At 47.7% G+C, this 22830-nt stretch overlaps 1 protein-coding gene across 1 annotated transcript in view; it reads right to left on the bottom strand.

Annotated features, from left to right (window-relative positions):
- LOC140424901 (phosphatidylinositol 5-phosphate 4-kinase type-2 alpha) overlaps positions 1-22830 on the bottom strand; it is a 327324-nt gene that overhangs the window by 17203 nt on the left and 287291 nt on the right. The window contains exon 7 of the mRNA XM_072508501.1: positions 14385-14498. Coding sequence (XP_072364602.1) covers positions 14385-14498 — 114 coding nt within the window. The remainder of the gene's footprint in view (positions 1-14384; positions 14499-22830) is intronic.

Genomic DNA, 22830 nt, shown 5'->3' with positions numbered 1-22830 from the left:
GAACATGGTGTGTTGCAAACGACTAGCATCTCGATGTTGGGCATGTTGACTCAGGAGAGGACATTGCTGAACCTGTCTCGGCATCAGATCGAGAGGATCTTGTGAAGACACCACTGAATCTACTTCTCCAGTTCTTTCAGATGCGGCTGTAGGCTATCCAATTCTCCAAAGCACATAGGAGCTAGGAGATCGCTGCTGTCCGGTAAACCATAACGTTAGGTTTGAGATCCTGGTCCTCAAATACACTTTTCCTCAGTCTGCCGAAGACTGAGTTGGTAGACGGAAGGCTGCATTTTTTCTCCTACATCAGCCTTCATCGAGAGGAGGCATGCAATGTACACAAAATGGCCCACACTTTTCAGGATCTCGCCACTAAATCTAATCTATGGGAGGGAGGTACTGTGCTGTGAAGCTGGTTGGAAGATGACTTTTGTTTCCTGGCTGTTTAGTGGAAGGCCATTTTCTCAAGCATTGGAGAAGGAGTCAACAATGACCTGGAGCCAGTTTCTGAGTGAATGCACATAAGTGTCATTTGCATACCAAAACTCAAACCCCCGTTGAAAGTAAATGAACACAATATCAGTCACATTACTCTCAACAACCTTCTCCGTTAATACATTCAAGCACTGATTCAAATTAGGCAAACAGGATTTGCCTTGAAGAAATGTGTGTTGGCTGTCATGTCATTGAATAATTCATGTTTTTCCAAGTGACAATTAGATTTGTCCCAGGATATTATTTCTAAAAGCATATCCACCACCAATATAAGGCTAAATGGGCAGTTATATCTGGTCTATCCCCTCCTCTTTTTTTGAACAGGACTGTAACATTTACAACTCTTCAGCCCTCTAACATCACTCTCATATCCAAGGCGGATTAGAAAATGGTGGTCAGGCCCTCCGCTAGTTACATATGTATGGATACACATCACCTATTCAGAGGCAATTAGGAATGGGTAATACATGCTGGCCTTATCAGGACTACCCAAGGATGAATAAGAAAACACATTGACCAAGATTGTTTCAGAATAGGACTAACTATTGAGACGGTTGTTAAGAAGGCGTACGGTGTGTTAGCTTTTATTGGGAGAGGGATTGAGTTTCGGAGCCATGAGGTCATGTTGCAGCTGTACAAAACTCTGGTGCGGCCGCATTTGGAGCATTGCGTGCAATTCTGGTCGCTGCATTATAAGAAGAATGTGGAAGCATTGGAAAGGGTGCAGAGGAGATTTACCAGAATGTTGCCTGGTATGGAGGGAAGATCTTATGAGGAAAGGCTGAGGGACTTGAGGCTGTTTTCGTTAGAGAGAAGAAGGTTAAGAGGTGACTTAATTGAGGCATACAAGATGATCAGAGGATTGGATAGGGTGGACAGTGAGAGCCTTTTTCCTCGGATGGTGATGTCTAGCATGAGGGGACATAGCTTTAAATTTAGGGGAGATAGATATAAGACAGATGTCAGAGGTAGGTTCTTTACTCAGAGAGTAGTAAGGGCGTGGAATGCCCTGCCTGCGACAGTAGTGGACTTGCCAACACTAAGGACATTCAAATGGTCATTGGATAGACATATGGACAATAAGGGAATAGTGTAGATGGGCTTTAGAGTGGTTTCACAGGTCGGAGCAACATCGAGGGCCGAAGGGCCTGTACTGCGCTGTAATGTTCTATTGTCACGACCAAAGCAATGTTATTTGCAGAGCAAGCCAAGTCCCAGAGGGAAACTTGTCTTACTGACCATACTATTTTTTGTAGTCTGAAAACGAGCAGAAAAAAACCTACTGATCCCTGAAGCATAGAACTCCAGTAAATTTAAAGATTAATGAATGAGAAGAAAAAAATTAAGCACATAACATTAAAGTTGTGTTAAATCAGTCTTAAAACATGACCCCGACCGCCCCCCGCCCCAAATACACTTGTTCAGATTAACAAATAAACTATTTGGCATCAACTCACGTATAGATTTTTCACCATAAAAATCCAGTAATATTACCCAAGGCAATAACTGCTGTCACTTTAGTATAGGTATCCCATATGACTTCTCAAACCCTTCCACTCTGCAAGAGGAATACAAGAAAATTCAGAAACAAAACTGTTTTCTGAAATAAGAATTTTCTGGCCTGACCGGATGACTGTTTCAGAATTCACAGCTTCTCAGAACAGAATGGTCTCAGGACATCTTCCCACACACCCACCCAACCCAGGACATCTCCCCACACAACCACCCAACCCAGGACATCTCCCCACACATCCATCAAACGCAGGACACCTCCCCACACATCCAGCCAACCCAGGACATCCCCCCACACAACCACCCAACTCAGGACATCTCCCACACACAGCCACCCAATTCAGGACATCTCCCTACACAGTCCCCCACACAGGGCATCTCCCCACACAACCACCCAACCCAGGACATGACCCACACAACCACCAAACTCAGGACATCTCCCACATATCCACCCAACGCAGGACATCTCCCCACACAACCACCCAACTCAGGACATCTCCCCACACAACCACCCAACCCAGGACATCTCCCCACACAACCACCCAACTCAGGACATCTCCCCACACAACCACTCAACTCAGGACATCTCCCCACACAACCACTCAACTCAGGACATCTCCCCACACATCCACCCAACCGAGGACATCTCACCACACAACCACTCAACCCAGTACATATCCCCACACAACCACCCAACCCAGGACATCTCCCCACACAACCACCCAACCCAGGACATCTCTCCACACATCCAGCCAACCCAGGACATCTCCCCACACAACCACCCAACTCAGGACATCTCCCCACACAACCACCGAACTCAGGACATCTCCCCACACATCCACCCAACCGAGGACATCTCCCCACACAACCACCCAACTCAGGACATCTCCCCATGCATCCACCCAACACAGGACATCTCCCCACACAAGCAGCCAACTCAGGACATCTCCCCCCCACACAGTCCCCTAAGCCAGGACATCGCCCCACACAACCACCGAACTCAGGACATCTCCCCACACAGCCACCCAACTCAGGACATCTCTCCACACAACCACCCAACACATGACATCTCCCCACACAGCCACCCAACTCAGGACATCGCCCCCCACAACCACCAAACTCAGGACATCTCCCCACACAGCCACCCAACTCAGGACATCTCCGCGCACACAGTCCGCCAACTCAGGATATCTCTCCCACACAGTCCCCAAACAAAGGCCATCTCCCCCACACACAGTCCCCCAGCATAGGACATCTCCCCACGCAATCACCCAACTCAGGACATCTCCGCCACACAGCCATCTCCCCCACACAGCCACCCAACTCAGGACATCTCCCCCACAGACAGTCCCCAACTCAGGACATCTCCCCGACATAGAGACCCCTAATTCAGGCGATCTCCCCCACACACAGTCCCCCAACACAGGCCTTCTCCCCACACAGTCCCCCAACACAGGCCTTCTCCCCACACAGTCCCCCAACTCAGGACATCTCCCCACACAGTCCCCCAACTCAGGACATCTCCCCACACAGTCCCCCAACTCAGGACATCTCCCCCACACAGTCCCCCAACTCAGGACATCTCCCCACACAGTCCCCCAACTCAGGCCATCTTCCCTACACACAGTCCCCCAACACAGGACAACTCCCCACACAACCACCAAACTCAGGCCATCTCCCCCACACAGTCCCCAAACTCAGGCCATCTCCCCCACACACAGTCCCCCAGCACAGGACATCTCCCACGCAATCACCCAACTCAGGACATCTCCCCCACACACAGTCCCCCAGCACAGGACATCTCCCCACGCAATCACCCAACTCAGGACAAATCTGCCACACAGGCCATCTCCCCCACACAGCCACCCAACACAGGCCATCTCCCCCACACACAGTCCCCAACTCAGGACATCTCCCCCACACACAGTCCCCAACTCAGGACATCTCCCCCACACACAGTCCCCAACTCAGGACATCTCCCGCACACACAGTCCCCAACTCAGGACATCTCCCCGACATACTGACTCCCAATTAAGGCGATCTCCCCAACATACAGACCCCCAATTCAGGCGATCTCCCCCACACACAGTCCCCCAACACAGGCCTTCTCCCCACACAGTCCCCCAACTCAGGACATCTCCCCACACAGTCTCCCAACTCAGGACATCTCCCCACACAGTCCCCCAACTCAGGACATCTCCCCACACAGTCCCCCAACTCAGGACATCTCCCCCACACAACCACCCAACTCAGGACATCTCCCCACACAGCCACCCAACCCAGAACATCTCCCCACACAGAATCCCAACTCAGGGCATCTCTCCCACACACAGTCCCCCAACTCAGGACATCTCCCCTCACACAGTCCCCCAACTCAGGACATCTCCCCACACAGTCCCCCAACTCAGGACATCTCCCCACACAGTCCCCCAACTCAGGACATCTCCCCCACACAACCACCCAACTCAGGACATCTCCCCACACAGCCACCCAACCCAGAACATCTCCCCACACAGAATCCCAACTCAGGGCATCTCTCCCACACACAGTCCCCCAACTCAGGACATCTCCCCACACACAGTCCCCCAACTCAGGACATCTCCCCACACAGTCCCCCAACTCAGGACATCTCCCCCACTCACAGTCCATCTCCCCACACACTATCCCCCAACTCAGGACATCTCCCCCACACACACAGTCCCCAACTTAGGACATCTCCCCCACACACAGTCCCCCAACTCAGGACATCACCCCCACACCCAGTCCCCCAGCCAAGGACATCTCCCCCATACACAGTCCCCCAACTGAGGACATCTCCCCCATACACAGTCCCCCAACTCAGGACATCTCCCCCACACAGTCCCCCAACTCCGGACAACTTCTCACACACAGTCCCCCAACTCAGGCCATCTCTCCCACACAGTCCCCCAACTCAAGACATCACCCCCACACAGACCCCCAACTCAGGCCATCTCTCCCACACAGTCCCCCAACTCAAGACATCACCCCCACACAGACCCCAAACTCAGGACATCACCCCCACACAGACCCCAAACTCAGGACATCACCCCCACACAGACCCCAAACTCAGGACATCATCCCACACACAGTACCGCAACTCAGGACATCTCCCCCAGACACAGTCCCCCAACTCAGGACATCTCCCCCACACAGTATCCCAACTCAGGAAATCCCCCCCCACACAGTCCCCCAACCCAGGACATCTCCCCACACAACCAAGGACATCTCCCCACACAACCACCCAACTCAGGCAACTCCCCACACACAGCCACCCAACTCAGGACATCTCTCCAGACCCACCCAACTCAGGACATCTCCCCACACAGTACCCCAACTCAGGACATCTCCCCACACAACCACCCACCTGAGGACATCTCCTCACACAGTCCCCCAACTCAGGACATCTCTCCACAAAGTCCCCCAACTCAGAACATCTCCCACACACAGTCCCCCAACTCAGGACATCTCCCCACACACAGTCCCCCAACTCAGGACATCACCCCACACACAGTCCCCCAACTTAGGACATCTCCCCACACACAGTCCCCCAACTCAGGACATCTCCCCACACAGTCCTCCAACTCCGAACATCTCCCCACACACAGTCCCCCAACTCAGGACATGTCCTCACACACAGTCCCCCAACTCAGGACATCTCCCCACACAGTCCCCCAACTCAGGACATCTCCCCACACAGTCCCCCAACTCAGGACATCTTCCCACACAGTCCCCCAACTCAGGACATCTTCCCACACAGTCCCCCAACTCAGGACATCTCCCCACACAGTCCCCCAACTCAGGACATCTCCCCACACAACCACCCAACTCAGGCCATCTCCCCCACACACAGTCCCCCAACACAGGACATCTCACCCATACACAGTCCCCCAATTCAGGCCATCTCCCCCACACCACAGTCCCCCAATTCAGGACTTCTCCCCGCACACTAACCCCCAACTCAGGACATCTCCCCGCACACAGACCCCCAACTCAGGACATCGCCCCACACAGTCCCCCAACTCAGGACATCTCCCCACACAGTCCCCCAACTCAGGACATCTTCCCACACAGTCCCCCAACTCAGGACATCTTCCCACACAGTCCCCCAACTCAGGACATCTCCCCACACAGTCCCCCAACTCAGGACATCTCCCCACACAACCACCCAACTCAGGCCATCTCCCCCACACACAGTCCCCCAACACAGGACATCTCACCCATACACAGTCCCCCAATTCAGGCCATCTCCCCCACACCACAGTCCCCCAATTCAGGACTTCTCCCCGCACACTAACCCCCAACTCAGGACATCTCCCCGCACACAGACCCCCAACTCAGGACATCGCCCCACACAGTCCCCCAACTCAGGACATCGCCCCGCACACAGACCCCCAACTCAGGACATCTCCCCACACACAGTCCCCCAACTCAGGACATCTCCCCCACACAGTCCCCCAACTCAGGACATCTCCCCACACAGTCCCCCAACTCAGGACATCTCCCCACACAGTCCCCCAACTCAGGACATCTCCCCACACAGTCCCCCAACTCAGGCCATCTCTCCCACACACAGTCCCCCAACTCAGGCCACCACCCCCACACAGTCCCCCAACTCAAGACATCACCCCCACACAGACCCCCAACTCAGGACATCACCCCACACACAGTACCCCAACTCAGGACATCTCCCCACACACAGTCCCCCCACTCAGGACATCTCCCCCACACATAGTCCCCCAACTCAGGATATCTCCCCCCCACACAGTCCCCCAACTCAGGCCACCTCCCCCACACAGTCCCCCAACTCAAGACATCTCCCCCACACAGTCCCCCAACTCCGTACATCTCCCACACACAATGTCCGCCAACTCAGGACATCTCCCCACACTCAGTCCCCCAACTCATTACATCTCCCCACACACAGTCCCCAACTCATTACATCTCCCCACACACAGTCCCCAACTCATTACATCTCCCCGCACACAGACCCCCAACTCAGGACATCGCCCCACACAGTCCCCCAACTCAGGACATCGCCCCGCACACAGACCCCCAACTCAGGACATCTCCCCACACACAGTCCCCCAACTCAGGACATCTCCCCCACACAGTCCCCCAACTCAGGACATCTCCCCACACAGTCCCCCAACTCAGGACATCTCCCCACACAGTCCCCCAACTCAGGACATCTCCCCACACAGTCCCCCAACTCAGGCCATCTCTCCCACACACAGTCCCCCAACTCAGGCCACCACCCCCACACAGTCCCCCAACTCAAGACATCACCCCCACACAGACCCCCAACTCAGGACATCACCCCACACACAGTACCCCAACTCAGGACATCTCCCCACACACAGTCCCCCCACTCAGGACATCTCCCCCACACATAGTCCCCCAACTCAGGATATCTCCCCCCCACACAGTCCCCCAACTCAGGCCACCTCCCTCACACAGTCCCCCAACTCAAGACATCTCCCCCACACAGTCCCCCAACTCCGTACATCTCCCACACACAATGTCCGCCAACTCAGGACATCTCCCCACACTCAGTCCCCCAACTCATTACATCTCCCCACACACAGTCCCCAACTCATTACATCTCCCCACACACAGTCCCCAACTCATTACATCTCCCCCACACAGTCCCCCAACTCCGTACATCTCCCACACACAATGTCCGCCAACTCAGGACATCTCCCCACACTCAGTCCCCCAACTCATTACATCTCCCCACACACAGTCCCCAACTCATTACATCTCCCCACACACAGTCCCCAACTCATTACATCTCCCCACACACAGTCCCCCCACTCAGGACATCTCCCCCACACATAGTCCCCCAACTCAGGATATCTCCCCCACACACAGTCCCCCAACTCAGGGCACCTCCCAACACAGTCCCCCAACTCAAGACATCTCCCCCACACAGTCCCCCAACTCCGGACAACTCCTCACACACAGTCCCCCAACTCAGGCCATCTCTCCCACACACAGTCCCCCAACTCAGGCCACCTCCCCCACACAGTCCCCCAACTCAAGACATCACCCCCACACAGACCCCCAACTCAGGACATCACCCCACACACAGTACCCCAACTCAGGACAGCCCCCCACACACAGTCCCCCCCACTCAGGACATCTCCCCCACACATAGTCCCCCAACTCAGGATATCTCCCCCACACACAGTCCCCCAACTCAGGCCACCTCCCCCACACAGTTGCTATCTTTGTGGTGTCATGGGCATTGGAATGCATGCCGACATTTTCACTAGAAGCATATAGTAGAATATATAAATATGCACCACATATTACATTATTATCCATAATAAAATCATACATAAACACACACTTCCTGCCAACATTTTCCATTATAAATTCCTACAGTGGCTCCACTGAAGGATTAGGCTATAATTATAGCATGACACCTTTAGATAAGCAGTTACCATTTTAAATATGGACATCAAATTTTCTATTGGAAATACAAAATTAAGAACAGCGTGTATGCTTTTAAAATAGGGTCTCCAGCATGCCATGGTTCAATTATATCTGCCCCCTCTGCCTGCTTCACTTCAAAGCTAGACTAGATTATCATTCCCTGTGTGCAATTCCATGGAAAATTGACCAATATGTATGCATATGCTGACAAGCAGATCTGTTGACATTGTCAATGATGAGCCAGAAGATATGCAGTTTCATTAACAGTGTTGACAGTGAGAGACAGAAAAGGACTGACAGGATGTACATGCTATAATCAAGATTTAATAATTCAGAGTTATAAAATTATATCCATTATAGAAATAGAAGGATGTATAATAGGGTTAGATTAGGAGAGGTATGGGAAGACCTCTATACAGCATAAGTGCCAGCACAGAAAATTGGGCCAAATAGCCTATTTATGTTCCATAGACTCAATGTAACACATATAGGGCGGGATTCTCCGGAGGTCAATGGACTTTTCCATGGTCCGCATCTCGCCTGTGGCAATCTTGCGGCGGATGAGGCAGAAGGGTCCAGCCCACAGTTTGTACTTCCTCAACCAATTGGTACATAAAATATTTATGCACACTTATTTCTTAAACTTATATACAAAAGGTACCATCACATGAAGAATATAACAGATACCCAATAACTGATTTCAAAGCAGTATTTTAATTGATGTGTTTAAATAAATTTAAGACCACAATATAAATGGTTTATAATACCAAAATTACTATCATTATTTATAATAAGGTTTTCATGTTCTGAAGGGTTTTAATATTGTGCAGACAAATGGCATTGGAGAGGAAACTGATAGTGTTCTACATTCTTAATATGTGATGAACTTCATATGATAATTCTCAGATAATGATTAATGATCATGTCTCCTTCAGTGCTGGATTACTGAGAAAATTGCAACGAGAGGATGTATATCAAACAGCTATAATTTTGAGATGCCCTAATGAGGTAGTTAATAAACTGGAAGGATGAGCTTTAAAAGCTAAATGACCTTTTGCTCATTCCTTACTTTTCTTATGTTCTGCATCTGTCCAAACAGTACTTTGTAAAAATGCAAAGTCACAAAATTACTAATTTTTATTTTTAATGCGTGGTGGAATTCTGTTATTTCAAACGAATCAGCCATTTATTTCAAACCCCAAGTGCCACAGAACAATATTCATCATGAAAACCACGTCACACCACACATTTAATTTGTACTTTGCTCTTTCATAGCTAATTGAAAGAGAGAATTAGTGCTCACTCTAAATGCAGTCGACCAGATTACGCTGTTTATTATGAAGCTTGTGTTGACCTGCTAAATGACAATTTTAACAGCGGGCATAATGCAGGATGAATTTAAGTAAATGCAGATGGTTAGTTGTCATAAGTTTTCTAACATTTTCATCAATATGGCTTACATCAAAGTAACCTGGCCCTTTAAATGAGATATCTGAGATAAATTATCAAAATTTAAATAAATGAAGTAGGCATTTGGTGTTGTGTTAATTAAACTATCAATGCTAATACAATGCAACACATCTTACAAAGCAATAATGGAGTCAATTATCCAAGTATCCAAATGTCCCAATCAAACACTACTCAGAACTTCAACCGACGTTGTACACCAGATACATCGATGACATTTTTTTCCTTTGGACCCACGGCGAAGAATCCCTGAAACGACTAAACGATGACATCAATAAGTTCCATCCAATCATCAGACTCACCATGGACTACTCTCCAAAATCAGTTGCATTCTTGGACACACTCGTCTCCATCAAGGACAGTCACCTCAGCACTTTGCTTTACTGCAAACCCAGGGATAACCTCACGATGCTCCACTTCTCCAGCTTCCACCCTAAACACATTAAAGAAGCCATCCCCTATGGACAAGCTCTCTGTATACACAGGATCTGCTCAGACGAGGAGGAGCGTAACAGACATCTACAGACGTTGAAAGATTCCCTCATACGAACGGGATATGGCGCTCGACTCATCGATCGACAGTTCCAACGCGCCACAGCAAAAAACCGCACCGACCTCTTCAGAAGACAAACATGGGACACAACCGACAGAATACCCTTCGTCGTCCAGTACTTCCCCGGAGCGGAGAAACTAAGACATCTTCTTCACAGCCTTCAATACGTCATCGATGAAGATGAACATCTTGCCAAGGTCATCCCCACACACCCACTACTTGCCTTCAAACAACCGCACAACCTCAAACAAACCATTGTTTGCAGCAAATTACAGAGCCTTTAGAACAGTGACCACAACACCACACAACCCTGCCATGGCAATCTATGCAAGACGGCCAGATCATCGACATGGATACCACCATTACACGTGAGAACACCACCCACCAGGTACGCGGTAGATACTCGTGCGACTCGGCCAACGTTGTCTACCTCAAACGCTGCAGGAAAGGATGTCCTGAAGCGTGGTACATTGGCGAGACCATGCAGACGCTGCGACAACGAATGAATGGACATCGCGCGATAATCACCAGGCAGGAATGTTCCCTTCCAGTCGGGGAACACTTCAGCAGTCAAGGGCATTCAGCCTCTGATCTCCGGGTAAGCGTTCTCCAAGGCGGCCTTCAGGACGCGCGACAACGCAGAATCGCCGAGCATAAACTTATAGCCAAGTTCCGCACACATGAGTGCGGCCTCAACCGGGACCTGGGATTCATGTCGCATTACATTCATCCCCCACCATCTGGCCTGCGAAATCCTACCAACTGTCCTGGCTTGACACAATTCACACCTCTTTAACCTGGGGTTACCCCATCTCTGGATCTGTAAAGATTTAATCACCTGCTAATGCTCACATGCCAAGCATTGTCTGGCATCTTTGAATCTGTCTATATATGTGTTTCTGGAACATACCTCTGCAGTCACCTGAGGAAGGAGCAGCGCTCCGAAAGCCAGTGTTTGAAACAAACCTGTTGGACTTTAACCTGGTGTTGTAAGACTTCTTACTGTGCTCACCCCAGTCCAACGCCGGCATCTCCTCATCAGAAATAACATGAATTGGGCAGATAGGATCATAGAAGAGATGGTATATAATTTACATATTTTGTGATGGAAAGCACTGATCGAGAAGTGCAAACAAAGTTGTTGAAGACAACTGTGTTTTTTGACTCTTATGCACTCCCTACTGTATTATTTTGAGTACTGGTGGTTCTTTAAGGATTGCGGAAGATATAGAAATAGAAAGTTTCAAGAAAGTAACTTTTTCAATATTTCTATGAAAAGTACTCCCATGAGTAAGCAAGTTATTTTATTAGGAAAGGGTGAACCCGTGAAAATGTCAGTAGCAAGTAATGTAAAGTATCAAAACAAATAATGAGAGGGAACCTGCTCAGATACACAAAAATAACTAAGTAAAAGAGAAAAATGAAACAAGGTCTGTCTGATTCAATAAGGTGCTTGGAACCAGAGGGAAACTGACGAGTTTGGGGAAATGTCAATTTTGGGGAAATGTCAATTTTATTGAAATCAATAAAGAATAATAGTGGGCAGATTATAAAACTGGTATTCCTTCAATTCCTAACATTCTCCCAATGGTGGGCGCGATTTAAATCAAAATCAATGCAATAATTTGCAAGAAGTATTTTATTCAGGCTGCGATGCTGCTGGTATATTTGAGTCGACTAAGCACACAATAATTACAAAGATTATAGTGTGCCCACCATCACCTGGCCCTCTCCATGCCATGACTCAGGTTCTGCATCATTGAATTAAGCCTTAGCGTTTACCTCCTATTAATTTGTTTTGTGAAAGAGGTGAACTCCATTGAGTTTAGAAGTAGGTTGGACCTAATCCACTCTCCATAAGACCACCTTCAATCACCCAAAATCATACCTGGGTTTGGTGTGGACAGGTTACAAATATGTTTACATATAGCTTCTAATTATAATCATTTGGGCATTATCAAAATAGCAGACAGTATATGCACTACGGTACACAGAAATTAAATAACTGAGGTAATGATTCAAAGAGAGAGGCTCAAGAATCAATAAACTTATCCCATAATACACCGAGTCTCATCTTAATTCTGTGCCTGGGCAATATATTAGTGCATAAGCAGAAAAGATCATGGGCTGGATTCTCCGTTTCAGCGGCTAAGTGCCGGCTCGAACAGAGAATTTGCGGCAGGTTTACGGCCAAAGAATCGGCACCAACTCCTCACCGATTCCGGGACCGGTGAGGGGCTAGCAGCAGCATCGGGTAAAACTCCCGGCTCCCGTGCCGAAAACAGCTGGAGAATGTCCGGGTCTCTTGTATACACAGCTCTCTGTATACACAGGATCTGCTCAGACGAGGAGGAGCGTAACAGACATCTTCAGACGTTGAACGATGCCCTCGTACGAACGGGATATGGCGCTCGACTCATCGATCGACAGTTCCAACGCCTCACAGCAAAAAACCGCACCGACCTCCTCAGAAGACAAACATGGGACACAACCGACCGAATACCCTTTGTTGTCCAATACTTTCCCAGTACAGTACAGTCCAGTACTTTGTCCAGCACACAGCTGACGACACACAGCGGTTGCGCCGTACAACGTGGCGCCGGCCGTGCGTGGGCCCGACAGTATCATCTGCGACCCCACAGTCCACCCCATCAGTCCTCCCAGCCCTTGCAGAAACCCCCAGCCAGCGGCATGGATCCCGGCCGAGTGTGGCGCCGCTGGACCCAGTCCGCAGCTGCCACAGTCCGCAGCTGCCACGCCGGACTCCCGAATGCTGAGACCACACGTGTCGTGGGCCGTCGTGAACTCAGCCCATCGGGGGTGGAGCATTGTGGGAGGGCCTGGGGATGACGCGCCAACACCATGGCAATGGTGCATAATGCGATTATGTAATTTCCAAGGGGGCGGAGCATGGCTGACGGCGTCAAACCGGCACCGGTCCCGATTTGGGTGTCGAAGTCGATTCTCCACCCGATCGGCAATTACGATATCGGAGTCGGGCAACAGACAATCCAGCCCCATATACATGTTATTATAGAGAAATTTAATTGTCCATGAACGCAGCAGATTTCCTTGTGCTGCTCACACTGGGTGCCAAAGAGGTAGAAAATGTCCAGAAAAATATTTACTTTTAAGGTAAGTCGTCACGGGCAGTGAGATTGGGGTATGGTCTATAAGTGTTCAAAACATTAATGAAGTACAATATTCTGCAATGAGTGCTGCATACACCAGGACCACACATTTGGAAATGGCATTTATCTTAAACAAATGTAGCAACATACATGCAGATAAGGCCAAAGTAAGAACCTTAGTTACTCACGACAGGCTTAAAAAACTGGGTCTATTTACTTTAGAATGGTGTAAACTTGGAGGTGATCTAACAGAAGTTACTAAAATAGTTAATGGGCTCATTGATAGATTATTCCAGTTTGGCATACTGGGAGGGACCAAGAGACATGTAATTAAACAATGCAAAAGTAAGGATCACATAGATCTTAGGTGGTTTCCCTTCTCTTGGAGCATAGTGAACCTCTGGACTGAGTTACTGGCTTGTGTGGTTTAGACGGATTCTTTCAAGGTGGGAGATGGACAGGTTCTTAGGTGAGATTAAGATTATCTCATATAAAAGGTAAATGGATTAACAGTTAATGTACATGTGATTTGGACAGATTTCTGGTGCCTGATGTAGTGGAGGAGGAATTTTCCAAAGTTATTTTTCCCTGATGGTTCTTTTTCTCTTCTTGGAAATTACAAGACTGTGGGGTAGGTAGTATCTAATCAAGATGTTCCAGAGGTAGACTTGATGGGTCTTTCTTGCACGTCATTTCTGTATGGTGACATGTACTTAAATCATAAGCAGAAAAACTCAAACTACACAATCCTTATTTGGGTTTCTCACCTCAACATCCTTCTTGAGTTTTTCAAGGAACATCTTTTTGTTGTTTTCATCAATGCAAATTTTTTGCCCATCATTTATAAAATCATTGTCCTTGTATGTTGGCAGCTCCTTGGCCTGCAACAAAATGCACACAGTCAATCGCAAATTCTTTCGTCAAAGTAAGTGACAGATCATGAAAATCCACAATCTATTTCTTATTAAAATAACGTTCAATTCACATTCGTAAGCGTATTTCGAACAAATAGAAACACAAAATGCTTTCTTCAATTAAGGAGGGAGTTGGGTATGAACCAGAGGTGGCGCACTTGAGCTGATGCAAAACAATCACTGACATTGTGGAAGATCAAAATTTGAGCAAATGCAACATTCGAAAAATACACAACAGTTTGTCTTCTGAGTGAATATTCGGTATTGTCACTGAAGCATCCCTCCCCCAACATGATTCTGCACAAAAATAAATACACCCTAAAGCTCAAATGCAAAATTATCCCAATTGGAAACAGCAGGACAACCAAAGAAGCATCTGCCTAACAGTAAATGGCCTGGAGTTTTGATGCAGTTGCACTTTAAAAAAAAAGCAATGCACCTGAAATTGGCAAAAAACAGCGCAAAACACATCACAGAACCTTTTTGTCCGGCACAATTTGAGTTTCATGAGCACAAGGACACTAATATAAACATTTTAAAAGATTTTGAATATAATGTTCCTTAATTTATTAAGTAACTGACTACCAAACAGCAATAAAACTAGCAAAACATTTGGTGTCACTTTTATTAAACTTCATTTCCAGTTATTTAAAAAATGGGTTGCACACAATGTGGATGAGACACTCTGATTAAAATCTTTTTGTAATTGAAAATGAAATGAAATGAAATGAAAATCGCTTATTGTCACGAGTAGGCTTCAATGAAGTTACTGTGAAAAGCCCCTAGTCGCCACATTCCGGCGCCTGTTCGGGGAGGCTGGTACGGGAATTGAACTGTGCTGCTGACCTGCCTTGGTCTGCTTTCAAAGCCAGCGATTTAGCCCTGTGCTAAACAGCCCCGATTATCTCATTTTCAGCTTTATTAATAGAACTGTATCAAGTTATTTAAAAAAAGGAACTTTTTTTTAAGCAAGAATGTTTTAAAACATTACATCCACAAATGATTGCACTGGTTCATGGCAGGTTGTGTGCTTGGCAAGATATAAATGAGAATAAATAGAACAAAGAACAATACAGCACAGGAACAGGCCCTTCAGCCCTCCAAGCCTGTGCCAGTCATGATACCACCCTTGGCCAAAGCCCTCAGCACTTCCTCGTGCCATGTCCCTCTATACTCATCCTATCCATGTACATGTCAAGATGTCTTTTGAATGCTGTTAATGTATCTGCTTCCACAACCTCGCCTGGCAGCACGTTCCAGGCACTCACCACCATCTGCGTAAAAAACACGCCTCGCACATCTCCTCTAAACTTTGCTCCATGGACCTTAGACCTATGCCCACTAGTGACGGACCCCTCCACCCTGGGAAAGTGTGCCTGCCCATCCATTCTATCCATGCCTCTCACAATCTTGTAGACCTCTATCAGGTCATCCCACAATCTCCGTCATTCTAATGAAAACAGTCCGAGTTAGGCAAGAAACAGGAGATTAAAAAACATTTTGCAAAACTAGCCTGATGTTGGCACAATTTGCACCTGGATCGCACACCGCATCCAAAGTGGAAACTCTACCATGATATAAACAAACGCGGCAGTGTTTGCTGAGTCAGAACGTTGTACTGCCCAATGAGCAGAAAATTTAAGCTATTCTGATTCGTTCTTGATGGAATCCATTTGTTCATGGTTGCTGAGGGGGCACTCACCAGAACTCTATCCTTATCATTTTATTCAACTTCCTAGCCTGTGTCTAATCCATTTCCAAGAATGAATTCTTCCACTCTTCCATTCTGCCAATGTCACTGGACCAGTAATTCAGAGACCCAAGCTAAGGATTTGGGGACATGTGTTCATATCCTATCATGGCAGCTGGTGGAACTTAAATTCCAGTTAGAAAAGATCCTGAATTGAAAGCTAGTCTCAATAATGGTCACCATAGTCAGGATTTTCCAGTCCCACCCGTAACGGGAATTGTCATGGGCAGGACAAAAAATTTGAAGGATAAGCCAAAGGTCCGTTGACTTTGGTGGGAATTTCCACCGGGAAATCTCAGCCCATGAAACTTTCATTCATTGTCATGAAAACTCATCTGGTCATTAATGTCCTTTAGGGAAGGGAATCTGCTGTCCTTACCTGGTCTGGCTTACATGTGACTCCAGACCCACAGCAATGTGGTTGACTCTTAACTGCCCTCTGAAATGACTTAGTATTCCACTCAGTTCAAGGATAATTAGGGATGGGCAACAAATGCTGTCCTTACCAGCCATTCCCACATCCAATTAAAGAGTTTCTCAAATTTTCCCTGGACTGATTCTTCTGCCCATCTTTTGTAAACTTCAACTAATCAAGAACTCTGGAGTCTCTTCCTGCATAAAGTCTCACGCAGTCATCAGTCCTGCTTCCATCCTTGTTCAGATCCCTTGGATCCTGATGCCCGCTTCAAGATCCTTGTGCTGGATTTTCCCTTTCCAGTATGTTTGAAGGTGGGTGGGGAGGCTTATAAAATCCAGTGCGTAGCTGGCCCACTGCCTTCCTTCCCGCTCCCAACCGGTTTCCCATTTTACGTGGGGGTGGTGGAGGTGTAGGGTGGCACACCTGCTCTGGGCTGATTAATGGCCACTTACAGGCTCCATCCTGCGCCCACTGTTTTTTTACACATTGCAGAGGGAGACCTGTGTCAAGTGAGTAGCCAGCAACTTTTACTGGGTGGGCTGGTGTCAGGCAAGTGGGGAGAGATCACCTTTGGGGATCCACTGTGTCCATTGCCGGCATCTCTTGCTCCTCCCCGACCCACCACCTCCACAGCCCCTACCATCTCCCCCTCTCCCAAATGTCGAACCGCCTTGCCTACATTGAATCAAGCACTCATTTGGGCCTGCAGGAGTGGGGGCCCACCAATATCCTGGATTGACCTCCAGTCTGGCCTCCATGCTTCCTCTTCGACTGGCACTGGCTAGTCCCAGCACTGGTCAACGTTCGAAGCTGGTGTCGCTGGGAATACAAGAGCTGATTGGATTGCTTGGTCCCACTTTGAGACAAGACCTCCTCCCTAATTGGGGCCTTGCTCTGGGCAAATTAATGCCCTGCTGAGCATAAAATGAGTGCAGAGCAGCCGGCTTTTTCGTGTGCAGCTCCTTCCTAACTGACATCTAACATTTTATTAGGTGTGTGTGTCGGGGGGAGGAGAAGAAGAGAGAGAGAGAGATTGAGAGAGAAGAATGGAAGGTGGTGGGGGAGGCAGCGGTGGGGGGTGGGGAACATGGTGAAATTTAAGTTCATGGTGCACCATAAAACCCAGCCCATTGTAATAAACAACAGAAAATGCCAGAAATAATTAGCAAATCAATCAACATCTATGAGTACCCCGACCAGAAGGTCGACAACCTGAAACTTTAACCGCTTTTCTCTTCACAAGTATAATGCACAACCTAATGATTGTGTTCAGCTTTTTCTGATTTTATTTCAGATTTCCAGCACTTTGCTCAACACTCTTGCCGTGACAATGAAGTTTCTTTATGGGTAATTTATGCACCCCATTCTGTATCTTCAGTTCCTCTGACATTTGGTGTCTGATCAATCCTCATCCTCCCTGTTCTTAACATCGGAGCCTTATCTTTCAAACTTTATGACTTAACCTATTGAATTCCATACTAAAACTACCTTGCTATAACCGTAACATTATATTCTGCAGTCTCTCCTTCCTTCCCTATGTACGGTATGCATTATTTGTACAGCATGCAAGAAACAATACTTTTCACTGTATACTAATACATGTGACAATAACAAATCAAATCAAATCAGATGACGCGGGCAAGAATGAGTGTTCTTCCAGGGAGTGTGAATGTGGGCGGGAACCAGCGAATCATGCACATATGTTCTGGGGCTGCAAAAAGTTGCAGAGATTCTGGGTGGGATAGTTTGCGGCTCTAGCAAGAGAGCTGGAAACCTACGGTGGCGATCTTTGGGATATCGGAGAAGCCGGAGCTGATGGAGGGGAGGAAGGCCGATGTTGTGGCCTTCGCCTCTCTGATTGCCCGGCGACGAATCTTATTGGAGTGGCGCTCAGCAACTCCACCGCGGGTAAAGGCCTGGCTAGGGGATCTATACGACTTTCTTCGGCTGGAAAAGATCAAATACGAGTTAAGGAGTTCAGCGGAGGGTTTTGAGGCAAGGTGTGGGATGTTCGTGACGATGTTTCAGAAGTTGTTCGTCGTGGGGTGGGGCAAAAACAGGGGAAAAGTTTGTTGGGAAGTTTGTTTGCCGAATTGTTTATATATTGTAACTTTTCATATACATTTAGAATCAAATACATTTAGAACAAAGTCCCACAGCGATCGTGTTCAGCTGTGTGTTTCCTGGCACACGTTGTATAAAAGGCCGAAGCAGGGAATGCCAAGGCCGCACATAGCTCCATTTTGTACACCGGGGAGCTCCGCTCGCCGGAACTCCCCAGTGTTGCCAGATATTGGGGCACCATTTTTAAATAGCGTCCCGATCTCCAAGGCTCCCGAAGCGATCCCCAACCCCCCCCCCCCAATCTGAACGCACTATGGGAGGGTCCCCAGCCCCCCAACACCCACGAAGGGCACCCCCGGCCCGATCGCATGCACACAGAAATGTCAGCTTAGCACTTTGGCAGTGCCAACCTGGCACCATGCAGTGCCCATGCCGGCTAGCAGTGTCACCTGGGCACCTTGGCAGCACCAGGCCAGCACCCATGTGGCACTGCCAGGGTTCCCAGGTAGCACCAGCAATGCCAGGGCACCAACCTTCCCAAAGGGTATGCAGATGGGGGCCTCCGATCCCCTGTGAGTACCACACGAGTGACATTCCGTCGCTGAACGCCGCTCGCCCGAGGTCTCTGAGGCGAAGTGGATGAACCCCAAAGCCGCAGATACCTCAGGGATCTGCACATTAGATCAAAGCTTATTGACTCGTTCTAATATCCAGATTTGCCAAAAGGTGATCCCGCCCATTGTGGCCGGAATTCCCCTTGCAACATCTTGCGAGATCGCGTTGGAACTCGCGAGGCGTGGCTGCCGGGTAGATCCTGGGAGCAGGATGTCCCAACTTTCAACGGCCACGCTGCGCTGCAGCGAGTTGCTTTCCGGACGCAGCGTGACTGTAGGATTGCAGTGTTTGTGTTTATATGTCTAGAAGCAATGATGGTATTAGTTGAAGTTCATTGTAAATGCCTACTGTAATTATGAAGTAAATTGTATAACTGTTAGTGACATTTGAAATGTTTCACTGTTTTTAAACTGTTTAACAAAACTCTAGCCCACTCACTCCAACTCTATATTAAACACGGCTGTGCTGACTTGGAGTTTACACCATCTGTCCACAGTTTTTAAAAGGTTTAAAAACAAAAAAATTTAGAGTACCCAATTATTTTTTTTTCCAATTAAGGGGCAGTTTAGCATGGTCAATCCACCTAACCGGCACATCTTTTGGGGGGGGTGAAACCCACGCAGACATGGGGAGAATGTGCAAACTCCACACGGACAGTGACCCAGGGCCAGGATTCGAACCCAGGTCCTCAGCGCCGCAGTCCCAGTGCTATCCAATGCGCCACATTCCGCCCCTGCCATCTGTCCATAGTTAAGGTATAATTTGTAATGTAATGACTAAAGGGCCAGAGAATTTGCTGTCAGAATAAAAGCATGTTAATGATCACCATAATTTGTGGGTAAATAGTATAGCAAATTTAAGCGAGGAGCAGATGCTTATTTAAATGTGAATATCCCAAAAGTTGCTGTCAGAACTGCATCACTGCGTGCATAGCTTCACAAAAGTGGAATCTTGTCCTCTGAACCTCCCTTTTTTTGGAAGAGACTTGCTGGACGGAATTCTCTGCCCTTTGGGATTCTCCTTTCCCACTGGCAGTGCACCCCCGCCCAGCGGGTTCCTCGGCAGCGTGGGGTGTTTTCAATGGGAAATCCTATTGACAAACGACGGGAACAGGGAACCCCACTGCCTGCGAATGGTACACCGCGAAGAAACATGCGGCTGGGGGAGCGGAGAATCTCCTTTGCTTTGCTGCTGAAAGTTATGTCTTGTCATTACAAGCACAAATATTTTCATCAACATGGTGAGAGTGAATGACTGCCCATCAACCTTTCAGACACTGAAATGTAACTATTACACACACATACAGTTTACAGTGCAGAAGGAGGCCAGTCGGCCCATCGAGTCTGTGCCGGCCCTTGAAAGAGCACCCTACTTAAGCTCATGCTTCCACCCTATCCCCATAACCAAGCAACCCCACGCAATCTGTTGGACATGAAGGAGCAATCTAGTGTGGCCAATCAACCTAACCTGCACCTCTTTGGATTGTGGGAAGAAACTGGAGCACACGGAGGAAACCCACACAGACACAGGGAGAAAGTACAAACTCCTCACAGTCACCTGAGGCCAGAATTGAACCCGGGTCCCTGGAGCTGTGAGGCAGCAGTGCTAACCACTGTGCCACCGCGGTGCCCACGTATGCAGTCTCATTCCTTTAGGTTTTGAACTTTTCAGGAAATTGTAAAAGCGCGACATTGTAGAAGAATTCTTAGTTTTCTTTTATTTTCCTCTTTCAGTCTAATCTTTCTTCTCTATTTCTCTGTCTGTATCTTACTTGACATTGATTTCACCCCTTTAATATGTATCCTGTTCATTTGGTTCCCTGTGAGGTGAAAGGTGCAGGGGCAAGTCTAATTGATGAATCTGCTGCGGGAAAATCTGGCCCATTATTTTTCGATATCTCGGCAGCAGCTTGTTGGAGAAAAGATACATCGCAAGGGAATTGTCGAATACTTCATCTGAGAAATGTAACCTTCTAAACCCCAGGAGCTAAACATATCCTTCTGTAAACAGGAAACACAATTTACTAACAAGTGTTTGGAAGATACAGCAATGCTAAAGATGTAGTTTATTTGAATTTTAAAAAACATTAAACTAAATTCTCTCCAAATTAGGAGCTGAAATTATTTTGCCATTAAACTAAACTGCCACTTCATATTAGGTGTTGAAATAGTAGCAAAATCGTTCCAATATTTTCTAATAAATTACTAAACTTTTTTTTAGTTCTTATTGGCAATACAGATAAACAAGCTGTTACTAGGAAAAAGTGCTGAATGGCAGAGAGTTAACCTATTGTCCTTTCAGTTCTGGGGCCGTAGAGACTCAAATTTAGCACAAACCAATGGGATGGAAATACATCTTTTCCTCTTGACTGAAAGAATCCTACTTGACTAAGTTTAAGTGGATGTTGGCTCCTTGCCCCAGAGGACAGAACAGCTTAAATTCCAGCACAAATTGGAACAAAATTGACAATGACCATGAGGGCACAGTTTTAACACTTGGGCAGAAATTACAGATACTATCATAAGAATGTAAGAACTAGGAGCAGGAGTAGGCTATCTGGCCCCTCGAGCCTGCTCCGCCATTCAATGAGATCATGGCTGATCTTTTGTGGACTCAGCTCCATTTTCCGGCCCGAACACCATAACCCTTAATCCCTTTATTCTTCAAAAAATGATCTATCTTTATCTTAAAAACATTTAATGAAGTAGCCTCAACTACTTCGCTGGGCAAGGAATTCCATAGATTCACAACCCTGTGGGTGAAGAAGTTCCTCCTAAGCTCAGTCCAAAATCTACTTTCCCTTATTTTGAGACTATACCCCCTCGTTCTGCTTTCACCTGCCAGTGGAAACCACCTGCCCGTATCTATCCTATCAATTCCCTTCGTAATTTTGTGTTTCTCTATCAGGTCCCCCCGCATCCTTCTAAATTTCAACGAGTACAGTCCCAGTCTACTCAACCTCTCCTCATAATCCAACCCCTTCAACTCTGGGATTAACCTAGTGACTCTCCTCTGCACACCCTCCAGCGCCAGTACGTCCTTTCTCAGATAAGGAGACCAAAACTCAACACAGTACTCCAGGTGTGGCCTCACTAACACCTTATACAATTGCAGCATAACCTCCCTAGTCTTAAACTCCATCCCTCTAACAATGAAGGACAAAACTCCATTTGCCTTCTTAATCACTTGTTGCTCCTGTAAACCAACTTTTTGCGACTCATGCACTAGCACACCCAGGTCTTTCTGCACAGAAGCATGTTTTAATATTTTATCATTTAAATAATAATCCTTTTTGCTGTTATTCCTACCAAAATGGATAACCTCACATTAGTCAACATTGTATTCCATTTGCCAGACCCTATCCCATTCACTTAACCTATCCCAATCCCTCTGCAGACTTCCGGTATCCGCTGCACTTTTTGCTTTACCGCTCATTTTAGTGTCGTCTGCAA

Source organism: Scyliorhinus torazame, chromosome 6 (assembly GCF_047496885.1).
Source record: "Scyliorhinus torazame isolate Kashiwa2021f chromosome 6, sScyTor2.1, whole genome shotgun sequence".
NCBI lineage: Eukaryota > Metazoa > Chordata > Chondrichthyes > Carcharhiniformes > Scyliorhinidae > Scyliorhinus > Scyliorhinus torazame.
The sequence above is the reverse complement of the archived record's forward strand: the minus strand, read 5'-3'. Positions and strand labels throughout refer to the sequence as shown.